The sequence below is a fragment of the Chiloscyllium punctatum genome, chromosome 48 (assembly GCF_047496795.1).
Source record: "Chiloscyllium punctatum isolate Juve2018m chromosome 48, sChiPun1.3, whole genome shotgun sequence".
NCBI lineage: Eukaryota > Metazoa > Chordata > Chondrichthyes > Orectolobiformes > Hemiscylliidae > Chiloscyllium > Chiloscyllium punctatum.
The window spans coordinates 27,425,574-27,438,522 of NC_092786.1; the positions used below are offsets into that span (position 1 = coordinate 27,425,574).

Below are 12,949 nucleotides of genomic sequence, written 5' to 3' on the forward strand. Positions count from 1 at the left end.
TACTCAGCGAGTCGTGAGTTCATGGAATGCCCTGCCAGTAGCAGTGGTGGACTCTCCCTCTTTATGGGCATTTAAGCGGGCATTGGATAGGCATATGGAGGATAGTGGGCTAGTGTAGGTTAGGTGGGCTAGGATCGGCGCAACATCGAGGGCCAAAGGGCCTGTACTGCGCTGTATTCTTCTATGTTCTAAGCCTGCACTTGTTGATTGGTATGTGGATGCATTGTCTTCCAATTGAGGAAGTCACTGCCATGCATGCATTACGGTGATCCACACACAGCAGGAACTATTAGAGGGAACATAGACACTTAACATTGTGCAATCATCAACGAATATTCACCCTTCTGACTTTATGATCAATGGAAGATCATCAATGAAGCAGCTGGTTAGACCTGGGACAGTCCTCTGAGGAGCACTGTAACAATGTTTCAGGACAGGATGCTTGGCCTTTAATAACCACAAACAGCTAGATCTGACTCCAATCAGCAGAGTGCTTTTTTTGACTTCAATTTTGTTGGAACTCCTTAATGCCCCAGTTAGTCAAATGCCCTCAGTTAATCTCCTAAATTCAGGTCTTTGTCCCATATTTGGGCCAAAGCTGTTATAAAGGCAGGAACTCAGTAGTCCTGGCATAAACTAAACTGAGCAATGTTGAGCATGTTATTGATGATAATGCTGCCTGTTAGGACTATTGACAACAGTATCCATGACGTACTGATGATTAAAGTTAGATTGATGGGCAGTATTGGGCTAGGTTGGATTTGCCCTGCTTTTTGTGGACAGGGCAAATCAGGACATCTTTTCACATTGTCAAGTAGATGCCAGGTTTGAGGCTGTACTGAAACAGTTTGGCTCGGAGCATAGTTAGTTCTGGCTTTTGCAGCATACAGTGCCTTCAACTATCTTGAGTGAATCAAATTATTAGAGAAGACTAGCATTTCTCATGCTGGGGACCTCAGGCCTTCTGGGCTGAAGGTGGTTGTAAATGCCTCAGCCTATCTTTTGCACTGAAATGCTGGGTTTCCCCATCATTGAGGTTGGGAATAGTTACAGACCCTCCACCTCATGTTAGTTGTTTAATTTCCCACCACCAATCACAACTGGATATGGCAGTACCAATCTTCCATCAAGCTGCACAACTGCTTGACTGGCATGCATGAAGCTTCCCAATCAGCATACTTATGCGTAGCTTCTACTTGCAGAAACTGTTGTTTGGCACAGACCCTGGAGGTATGTGTAGTGACATGAGAAGTTTTGAGGGAACATTGGGGTGGACTGCTGGACCTGATCAGATCCATTGGTTATGGGATCATTTAAACTGGTTTATTGCATGCAGCTTTTGCTGTTTCGCATGCAAGGTTGTCACTTCATTAACTTAAGACCTCACTTTTACTTATCCGTAGTGTTGCTCCTGGCATGCTCTCTTGCACTCTTCATTGAACCAGGGTTGATTCACCTGGTATCATTGTCATTATGGAGATAGGGAGGCCTTGAGATTACAGATTGTTGTTGGATACAATTCTGCTGCTGCTGATGGCACATTGCACCTCACAGATGGTCAGTTTTGCATTGCTAAATATTTTCAAAATCTATCTCATTTAGGCAATGAAGGCTATACTCAACATGAAGATGGAACTTGATTTTCACAAGAATTATGCAATGGTTAATCCCATTACAGAGAAACCTCGATTATCCGAAGGACAGAGAGTATTTCATTTGGTTAATCGATGTCGGATAATATAGTTAGCCAGGCAGCAGGACCTTGCAATCCTGTTCGAGTAATCCAAAATTTGGTTATTCGAATGCCGGATAATCCAAGTTCTTCTGTAGTATTGTATGGATGCATCTGCAGCAGGTAGATAGGTGAGGACCAGGTTCTGTAGCGTTTTTCCTTCCCATTTATTTGTTCAATTTCTGCCACAGCCCCAGTCTTGCATCTCTGTCCTTTAAGACTCGACCAGCTCAGTCAGTAGTGATACTACTGATCCACTTATAGCAATGGAATTTGAAGCACCACGTCTAGAATTCACTCTATTTCCTTGCCACCCTCAGTGTAGCATCCAAATTACTGTTGAAAATGAAGAGTTGATTTGTTAGCTGGATAGGGGTGAAAATGGTAGGAGGTGATCAACAAGAGGTTTCTATGCTGCATTAATATAGTGGCAGAGTGTCAGGATAAGAGGCCATTTATTTAGGACTGAGATAAAGAGAAATCTCTTTCCTTTAAGGATGTGAATCCTGTACCCCAGAGGACTTTGAATGCTTTAATATCCTTAGAGCTGAGAAGGGATCTTTGCTGTCTCATGGAATCAAGGAAGATAGAAAGTAGGCAGTGAATAACATAAGAACTTAAAGGCTAAGTGGGTTATTCAGCCACTCAAAACAGCCCAATCATATGCCACCTTAATGGTTGCCTCAACCTCATTTGACTGTCTGGCCCCATAGACTTTTGCCCTTGTAGATTGAAAATCTATCTAATTTAGACTTGAATGCATTCAATGATCCAGTATCCACTGCTCTTGGTTATAGAATTCCTGAGATTAGCAACCTCTGAGAGAAGAAATTCCTGCTTGTCTTCATTTTAAATGGGAGAGGCCTTATTTTGATGACCCTTCGTTCTAGATTCCCCCGTGAAAGGAAATAGCAGTGCCACAAGATTGTCCAGCAATAAGCACAGTAAGGCAGATGCATAGAAGTGAAAGAAACAAAACAAATATGGAATACTTATCAGCAGGGTAGTTCTAAAGGGAAATGAAAGGGGAATTGTGTTACAGGCTGTGGATTGAGTAAGGAAGTTGTAGTAATATAGGCTTCATTGCAGAGGTTTAACTAACTTTGTGTTGCTGGTTGGCACATTAGGAATATCACTGAAGAAAGCATAGGAAACAATAGGGAAGCTAGCGGTAAGCCAAGGTTAAACAAAGTCTCACTCCTCCACCCTATGCTCCACATGCACTCACTCTCACTCTCTCCACATACGCACTATCTCTTTCTCTCCTTACAGACCTTGGAATTGAAGCAGGGATAAACTTGCAGAGATAAATAGTGTTTGACTCCTTGTCAAGGCAAGAGAGGCGATTGCATGTCCTTGATAGCTTTGAATTCTTGCAAGTTAGAAAGGAAAATGAAAGGTTTTCAGCTGCTACCAGATGAATGGTTTTGTAAAACGTGTCACAGCTCTGGTAATCTGAAATGAAACAGAATGCAGCATGTCTGTCAGCTTCTGGGAAGAATAGAGAAATTGATGTTTTAGCTGTGACCCCTTCACCAAAACTGAATAAAATTGCAGGTAAATAATCTTTTACAAGTAATAAAACAAGAAGAATGAAGGGTCAAACGGAGAAGTCATTGGTTCTAATTCAGCTCTGTTTCTTTATGTCATAAACAGCCAGTCCAGCTGAGAGCCCCATGGAGTCAGCCGGCTTGGCCGTGTGCCTGTGGAGTCGGCCGGCTTGGCCGTGTGCCCAGTGGAGTCGGCCATATTGAGTATGTAAAATTCCTGATGAAGGGCTTTTGCCCGAAATGTCGATTTCGCTGCTCGTTGGAAGCTGCCTGAACTGCTATGCTCTTCCAGCACCACTAATCCAGATATTGAGTATATAGCCCGTGGAGTCGGCCAGCTTGGCCGTGTGCCCGGCGGAGTCAGCCATATTGAGTAAGTAGCCCATGGGGTCGGCCTGACTCACTGGATTTATTGCCTATCTACATGCTACCCCTAGGTAGTGTAATGCGAAGATGGTAGGAATCATCTGCACTAACAGTCACCAGTTCTATCCTGACAGCATCCCTTCATACACCCACTTGTAATCCAGAATCAAATGCTCAATGAGTGCAAATTTCCACTAGTTATATCATCCAATTTCATCCCTGTTGCAGCTCATCAGCCAAAATCTTCATCTATTCCTTTGTTACCTTCATACCCAATTATTCCAATTGGCTCTTCACCTCACTATTCATTTCCAATTTGCAGCTACTCGAACTGTGTGGTAATGTACTGTCTGTGTCTAACCACTGGAATCTACATCTACAGTCAAAACCAAGTAGGATAATTGGAAGTCGGACTGATGCATGAACTGAGATGCTCCAATTCTTGTGTTGCAGGTATCTGAATTAAAATTTCAAGTTAACGATGCTGAGGAGAAGGATTCGTGGCTCAGAGCCCTGAATGAAGCCATTGAAGAAGCCAATAACAAAGAGTTTGATCAGGTGATTGTTCTCAGTTTCATTGTATTATTCTATACTGATGAGTTATTTTAGTATCAGTTGGTGGCTCAGTGATTAGCACTGCTGCCTCACAGCACAAGGATCCTAGGTTCAATTCCATCCTCAGGCGACTGTTTGTGCAGAGTTTGCACATTCTCTTCATCTCTGCATGGGTTTCCACCGGGTGCTCCAGTTTCCTCCCACAGTCCAAAGATGTGCAGGCCAGGTGAATTGGCCATGTTAAATTGCCCATAGTGTTAGCATTAGTCAGAGGAGGTGTGGTTTGCTCTCCAGAGGGTTGGTGTGGACTTGTTGAGTCGAAGGGCCTGTTTCCACACTGTAGGGAATCTAATCTTCTATTAAGATGCGGTTTTAGGTGCCAACAGGCCCTTGGAGAGGTTTGAGTTAATCCAGGGATAACCTGGATTTGTAAAATGCAGAGCATGCTTGACTGATCTCACTGAATACTTTGATGAAGCAACTGAAAACGTTGGAGAAAGTAAGGATTATAGATGCTGGAGAGATCAGAGTCGAAGGGAGGGCAGTGTAAATTTCTTTACGTTTTAAGAAAACATTTGAGAAAGTTCCAAAATAAAATGCTGGTTCACATAACTGAGGCTGATGGAATAGACAATAGACAATAGACAATAGATGCAGGAGTAGGCCATTCAGCCCTTCGAGCCTGCACCGCCATTCAATATGATCATGGCTGATCATTCCCAATCAGTATCCTGTTCCAGCCTTATCTCCATAACCCTTGACTCCACTACCTTTAAGAGCTCTATCCAATTCTTTCTTAAAAGAATCCAGAGACTGGGCCTCCACTGCCCTCTGGGGCAGAGCATTCCACACAGGAAGAACAATGTCAACTTGGATAAAAGAAATGGCTTAGGAAAGAAAGCATTGAGTCATGGCAGTTGGCTATTTTTTAGACTGGAGGACAGTGCAAACCTGTGTACCCCGAGGGTAATTGCTGGGACCACTTTTGTTCTCGCGGTACGTAATTGAGTGGATATTGGTCTATGGAGTTAGTCTTTTGTCAATGATACCAAGCATGGAGGTGTAGCTGATAGTGTGGGTAATAAGAATCAACTGCAACAGGATAGAAAATGGGCTAGATAGGCTAGAAAATGGGCAAACAAGTAGTGAATGGAAATTAGCGCAGCATAGAGTGAAGTGAGGCATCTTGGCAGAAGCAATAGGAAGAGGCAATGTAGGCTTAATGGCACAGTTCTGAAGAGCGTACAGGAACAGAGAAACCTTGGGATCTGTGTGCATTGATCTTTGAAAGTGAGAGGACATATTGAAAGAGAGTTAACAAAGCATATGGGCTCTTGAGCAAAATAAACATATAAGATATTGAGGCGGAAGGCAGGGATGTTGTATAAAGCTTTATAAAGCTGTGGTTCGGCCACAGCTTGACTATTGCTTCCTGTTCTTTTTGTCACAGTTTAGGAAGGGGATGAGGGTTCTTGAGAGGGTGCAGAGGAAAATTACCAGAATGGTTCCAGCAACACAGGATTTTAGCTGGAAAGAAAGGATGGAGAAGATGAGATTGTCCCCCTGAGAAACAAAAAGATTGAGGGAAAAGTTGATCAATTTGCACAAGATTAGGATTAAGATAGACAGGGAAGGACAGTTACTATTAGCTGATGGTACAAGGGCCAGGAGGTACAGACTTAAGATTTTGGGCATTGGGGGAAAGTGAGGAAGAACACTTTTACGCAGTGAGTGGGGATGACTCAGAGATTGTTGCCCACAGAAGTGGCGGAAGCAGAAATAAGCAGTGATTTGGATTCTGTTATCACACCTGCCTATATCACATTAGCCAAATCTTGGTTGGTAACATGAAGCTCAAGAACTTAGTGTACGATGATATCGCTGACTAACCCAAAATTACTACAGGTTTTATGAGTAACTGCAACCTACATGAGTGGAGCATGACAGTATAATGTAATTCCAACTTCATGGCTTGTTTATATATAGATGGTGGTGACATTAATGTGTAATGTTGGAGCTGATACTGTCTATTTAGTAATTAGTTAAAGTAAGGAATCCATGTACAACAAAGAAAACTGTGAATCTCTTGGTGAAAGTTATTACTACGTAATACATAATAATCATCATGGTTCCATCAAGCAGCATTTCGTTGGCTCTTATTAAATTCCTGATTTGACCCATCTTTCTTTGATGAAAGACACCCAAGATTTTCAATGCCTTGTGCAGTGAAGAATCATAAACCCAACGTTACACTGATGCCTGAAGCAAGGCAATACATGAAGTCTTTATTGGATTTTCTTTGTTTTGATTCCTGTAACAAGAAGTGGATCAGATTTCACTTTGTGTGTCAGGAGTGTTCAGCCAGTTCTCTGAATGCTTTATTGCAACGTAAATCAATATGATGATTAGTTGTTAAGCAGTGTGTTTGTGTCCAGGTTACAGTGGATGAAAAGAGTTCTCTGGATCACTTAACACGTAACAGAGCAAGAATAAACCACAGCCGAAGACCACCAACAAGGCAACATCGGAAAGAAGTAAGTCATTAAACAGCTTCTTTGAGAAAGTGACCAAACAGGTGGATGAGGATAAAACAGTTGATGTGGTGAATACGGATTTCAATAAAGCATTTGATAAGGTTCCCCACAGTAGGCTATTGCAGAAAATAGGTGGCATGGGATTGAGGATGATTTAGTGGTTTGGATCAGAAATTGGCTAGCTGTAAGAAGACAGAGGATGCTGGTTGATGGGAATGTTCATCCTGGAGTTCAGTTACTAGTGGTGTACTGCAAGAATCTGTTTTGGGTCCACTGTTGTTTGTCATTTTTATAAATAATCTGGATGAGGGTGTAGAAGGATGGGTTAGTAAATTTGTGGATGACCGTAAAGTTGGTGGAGTTGTGGATAGTGCGGAAAGATGTAGCAGGTTACAGAGGGACATAGATAAGCTGCAGAGCTGGGCTGACAGGTGGCAAATGGAGTTTAATGCGGAAAAGTGTGAGGTGATTCACTTTGGAAGGAGTAACAGGAATACAGAGTATTGGACTAATGGTAAGGTTCTTGGTAGTGTGGATGAGCAGAGAGATCTCAGTGTCCATGTGCATTGATCCCTGAAAGTTGCCACCCAGGTGGTTAAGAAGGCATACGGTGTGTTAGCGTTTATTGGTAGAGGGATTGAGTTTCGGAGCCATGAGGTCATGTTCTAACTGTACAAACACTTGGAGTATTGTGTATAGTTCTGGTCATTGCATTATGAGAAGGATGTGGAAGCTTTGGAAAGGGTGCAGAGGAGATTTATCTGGATGTTGTCTGGTATGGAGGGAAGGTCTTACGAGGAAAGGCTGAGGGACTTGAGGCTGTTTTTGTTACAGAGAAGAAGGTTGAGAGGTTAGCATTCCCTTTCCATTTATAAAGTGTGGTCAAAGCTTACCGAAAAGGGATTGAGGTCCCAAGTAATGGTTTATAACAGTATATTAAGAGTCAATAGTTTAGACATGCTCCATAAGTTAAATATAATAAGGAAGTTATTTGACTGTTAACAGGTTAAAGTAGGTTGTTTACCATGCCCAAATAAGATGAAAGGATGAATGGTGCTGCCAGTCTCTTATGTTTTCCATGTTCTCAAGCAATCTTAGCTGTAGCCAGCACAATTCCTTTAGGCACTCCTTCGTCTCTCCTCTTTTCAAACTTCTCCAAAAGGATGAGGCTGAATTTTATTTTCACTTTTAATTTAGTTTTGTAGATATATTCATGTAACTACCCCAGTATTTGTGGTTTCCTTCTCTTCAATCTCAGCAGATCTTTCTCCTCTTTCCAATAATTTTGCTGCCATTTATGCCACATCATATGCCATGGGAGGGCATCTATGGAGAACTGTTCTAGTCGCTGAGAGTTGAGTGAGTTTCACACGAATATTGTGTGCAGTTTTGGGTGTCGTATCTCAGGTAGGCCATACTGGCCCTGGAGCATGTGCTGAGGAAACTCATGAGAATGGTTCCAGGAATGAAAAGCTTAACCTATGAGGAACATTTGAGGACTTTGGGTCTACACTTGATGGAGTTTAGAAGGATGAAGGAGGATCTAATTGAAACTCTCAGAATACTGAATGGCCTGGACAGAGTGGATGTTGGCAAAATGTTTCCATTGGTAGGAGAGAATAGGACCTGAGGACACAGCCTTAAAATAAAGGACAGAGATGAGGAGAAACCTATCCAGCCAGAGAGTGGTGAATCTATGGAATTCATTGCCACAGAAGGCTGTGGAGCTTAGGTCATTAGGTGTACATTAGAACCTCAATGATCCGAATGAAAAGGGCGGGGAGTATTTTGTTCGGATAAACCATCAGATCAAAAACAATCAGTATTTTATGAGTGCTGGTTATCTGGCAATGCATGCCAAAATGCTGTTGAACCAATAACTGATCTATTGTAAGCAAGTGGTAATTTGAGTGTTATCAAACATTTCTTGGTTATCTGGCAATGCACACCACAATGCCATTTAATTGATAACTGAATGCTGAGTTGCCTAATGCTTTTTTTTACAGGACATTGAAATCTTGTTTGGATTATCTGAAATTCGAATAATTGATGATCAGATAATAGAGGTTGTACTGTATTTAAGCTTGAGATAGGTTCTTGAGTATCAAGGGGATCAAGAGTTCCGGGCTGAAAGCGGGAAAATGGGGTTGAGAAATCTATCAGGAGAAAGTGAGGATTGCAGATGCTGGAGACCAGAGTTGAAAAGTGTGGTGCTGGAAAAGCGCAGCAGGCCAGACAGCATTTGAGGAGCAGGAGAATCGACGTTTCAGGTATAAGTCCTTCTTCACGAATGAGGCTGGTGTGCCAAGCGGGCTGAGATAAAAGGTGGGAGGGCGGGGGGGGGAGGAATTTGGGGGAGGGGCGCTGGGAATACGATAGGTGGAAGCCGGAGAGGGGGTGGGGGCGGAGAGGTCAAGAAGAAGATTGCAGGTCAAGAGGGCGGTGCTGAATCTGGGGGTTGGGACTGAGATAAGGTGGGGGAAGGGGAAATGAGGAAGCTGGAGAAATCTACATTCATCCCGTGTGGTTGGAGGGTTCTTAGGCGGAAGATGAGACGCTCTTCCTCGAGGCGTCATGTGGCCAAGGTCTGGCGATGGAGGAGGCCAAGGACCTGCATGTCCTTGGCGGAGTGGGAGGGGGAGTTAAAGTGTTCAGCTACAGGGCGGTTGGGTTGGTTTGTGCGGGTGTCCCAGAGGTGTTGTCTGAAACTTTCTGCAAGTAGGTGACCTGTCTCCCCAATGTAGAGGAGACCACATCGGGTGCAGCGAATACAATAAATGATGTGTGTGGAGGTGCAGGTGAATTTGCGATGGATATAGAAGGATCCATTGGGGCCTTGGAGGGAGGTGAGGGGGGAGATGTGGGTGCAAGTTTTGCACATCTTGCAGGGGAAGGAGAAATCTATCAGCCATGTTTGAATGGCAGAGCAGACTCGATGGATTGCATGGCTTAACTTCTGCTCTTATATCTTATGGTGTCCAGGAAGTATGACTTCTGACAGATGCAATCTTGCTGCTGTGAAACACTATTTAAGTCAGGTAGCACCTGTCAACCCACACCTGATACATCAACCCCTGTGCTGTCACCACATATGCTACTTTACCTTTTCCTTTCTTGCTGTGCAGCTTTTATTTTGTTGCTGATGGTTTTGTTGAACTGATCTCTCACAAGGGTAAAGAATAGCAAAATGTTCAAAGGTTATTTTTATATCCTAGGTAGCCAGTGCTATGTCCAGTGGAATACAGAGACTAGAACTTGGAGCTCAGACTCTTATTATTGAAGAATCGACAGATGAAGCGCAATTGAAAGAAAAAGTCAGTGATCAAGCCAAGAAGAATAGACCTATCCTTATGCCTAAAGCCAGATGCACTAATGCAAAAAGCAATGAAGCATTAGAAATGAAGGAAGAAAGTCCACTAACTGAGGAGGGAGAAGGACCATCAAACCAGGAGTCATTGGACAAAGCCAAAGAGGGTCGGGGGGCCGAGGAGGGAGAGGGTCGGGGGGCCGAGGAGGGAGAGGGTCGGGGGGCCGAGGAGGGAGAGGGTCGGGGGGCCGAGGAGGGAGAGGGTCGGGGGGCCGAGGAGGGAGAGGGTCGGGGGGCCGAGGAGGGAGAGGGTCTGGGGGCTGAGGGTCGGACAGCCGAGGAGGGTGAGGGTTTGCCAGTGAAAGAAGGAGAGGGTCCACCAGCCGAGGAGGGAGAGGTTGGATCTTGTACCAGAGAAACGATTTCTGATCTCCTCAAAAATGAAGGTGAGTCTGATTTTCAAACAAAAGCATCTACAGATACAAATGAAATGGAGAAACAACAGTCTGAAACCAACAGTAATAGTTCACTAAACAGGGCAAACCTACCACGGGTGAAATGTGCTTCCTTGGGAGATATCTTATCAGAATCCAAGCAACAATTAATAACAAAACAATTTGATACTTATGGCAACCTGAAGAACACAAATGTGGAAAAAATGGAAAGTAGTATAGCTTTTGAGCTAAAAGTAACAAGGGAACTTCTCCAGCAAGTCTCTGGGAAGGACGCAGCTGTTGAGCAACATCTTCAGAGCACCACCACCCAAGACAATTGGTCAACCAGGAGTGCAGCACGTTTGTTGAACGATGCTATGGCTAAATGGTCAGAAGCAGACAAAGTCTTGCAAGAACTTAAAGATTTAAAGGAATTATACAAGAAACCTGAGACTCTCACTTCAGAGGAAAGCGAAAGACGTAAAAATCTGTTGACTTTCTACAGGAGGAGTGTGCCTTAGCCTGAATTTGTAATATGCAGGAATGGTGGTTCAAACTGGGTGCTTGGTAAGTTGCAATATGAGTATTTTGGATCAGGTCTCCTGCATTGTTAAATTTCTTTGGAGAGATAGGGATGAGTTCTGTTTTTTGTGTTAAAGTGAACATTTTGCACAGATGGCTGAGATGCTTCACAATGAAGGAACAGTTTTTTTTAAAAAGGCAGTTTTAAGCTGGAATTGTACATTTGCAATTCCACACTGCTGCCCTTGTCAATTGCTTGACAATTCTTGAAATTCAGGCATTTTGCACAAAACCAGTATTCGCCTTTTAGCTAATGAGCTTCCTCCAGTTTGCTGTTCCTGTCTTGCTTTGAGCCGGTTGTTTTCAAGCCTCTGGCTTTCCTACTGTATTTTAAATTTTAAATCAAGTGATCGCAGGGGAAATAGACTTTGTATTATATGCATCAAACTGGTTAACAGTTTATTACAGATTGTTGCAGTAGTTAGTGAAATTGATATTGTCAGGTCAGTGAGAGAGAGAATGTTGGTGCTTGTCTTGTGAAAGAGACAGGTAGAAATGTCCAGAATTGACCACAATTAAAAGGAAATTAAGTGCAACATTCTGTAATCATTGAAATGTGAATGTAGCATCACTGATATATTTTTAACCAGTCAGTATTTGAGTTGCCATAAATATTAACTGTATTTACATTAACTGTATTTAGATTAACTGTATTGTCCAGATGAGAAGTTTGTATTTCTGTGAACTCATGTTAAAATACTTCTTACTGCCAGTATTAATATTTATGCAAAAAACTAATATGACTTTGCCTTAGTATATACCCAGTGGAATTTTTTTATATATCCTGCCTATTAGCCCAGGCTTATTGCTTTATTTATACTTTAACCGTGTTTATATTTTTCTGTAACAAGGGATTCATGCTGTTGACTAGCATGAAGCACTTCACAATAAAATGACATTCTATTCACCTGCAATCTGTGTTACATTTATTTCACTCATTTCAAATGTGTTGAACTTTAATCAGTTTCACACTGCTGGAAATTAGTATAAATTGTTCAATGTAGTCACTTGATTTTGACCCCATTTCAAACACTGCACTGATACATGGTCCCCCTTGTCTTTACCCTGGCCAGAGATAGTTGAAACTCGAAGGTCAGGTTACAATTTTCTTTAGAATAATCAGTCAAACAATCCCATAGCCTCTACCCTTCGGAACGAAAAACGAAGCTAGCTACTTAATGTGTTTGTTGACTTATGAGTGGGATGCCACTTGCAATATTAAATGTTCATTCTACTTCTCACAGGTCAAATAGTCTCCAGGTACAGAGTAAAGTTTGCGTTACTCTATCCCAGTAATATATTTTATCCTCAACTTCAAAACTGCTTAGTATGAATGTTTCCACAATTTTCCCTCGTAACTGAAACTCCTTCTGGCTTTTCTGCTCTTTTGCCCTTATCCTGACACCAATTGCTGCATCCATGCCCAGGACTCTATCATCCAAGACACTCCTATCAAAGCCTTGATAGCTTATCATCCCCTTCATAACTTACCTTGAATGGTACTACTCCTCCTCTGTCTCTGGAAGAATTCTGTGCAGAGGTCCCTCACCAGTGCCCTCTTAACGCATTACATGTCTTCCACCATCTCCACAGACCCACCCAACAGTTGTCTCAATTCTGCTTTCAATCCACTTGTCTTTGCAAGGATGCTGTATGAGGATAGAGGAAATAGAGTTGCTTGGAGGGTAGAAGGCACAGGATAGGGCTACGAAGGAAAACTGGAATGAGTTGTGTTCCATAAGGGACATTTTTTGGCTATTTTTGCTTGTAATTACAGAAATAATTCCAAATTGCAGGGCAATGTTGTAATTTGCTGATGACCAAATAATTGGATGGAGAATGATGTGATACTTCAGGTGGGTATGGGGATGCAATTTAGCAGAAGGAGA

General features: G+C 42.6%; 1 protein-coding gene across 1 annotated transcript in view; it reads left to right on the forward strand.

Moving 5' to 3' along the window:
- The window catches only part of LOC140468854 (uncharacterized), a 61,207-nt gene extending 49,233 nt beyond the window's left edge, over positions 1–11,974 (forward strand). The window contains exons 4-6 of the mRNA XM_072564904.1: positions 4,102–4,206; positions 6,639–6,737; positions 9,953–11,974. Coding sequence (XP_072421005.1) covers positions 4,102–4,206; positions 6,639–6,737; positions 9,953–10,999 — 1,251 coding nt within the window. The 3' untranslated portion in view covers positions 11,000–11,974. The remainder of the gene's footprint in view (positions 1–4,101; positions 4,207–6,638; positions 6,738–9,952) is intronic.
- Positions 11,975–12,949: the final 975 nt, after the last annotated feature.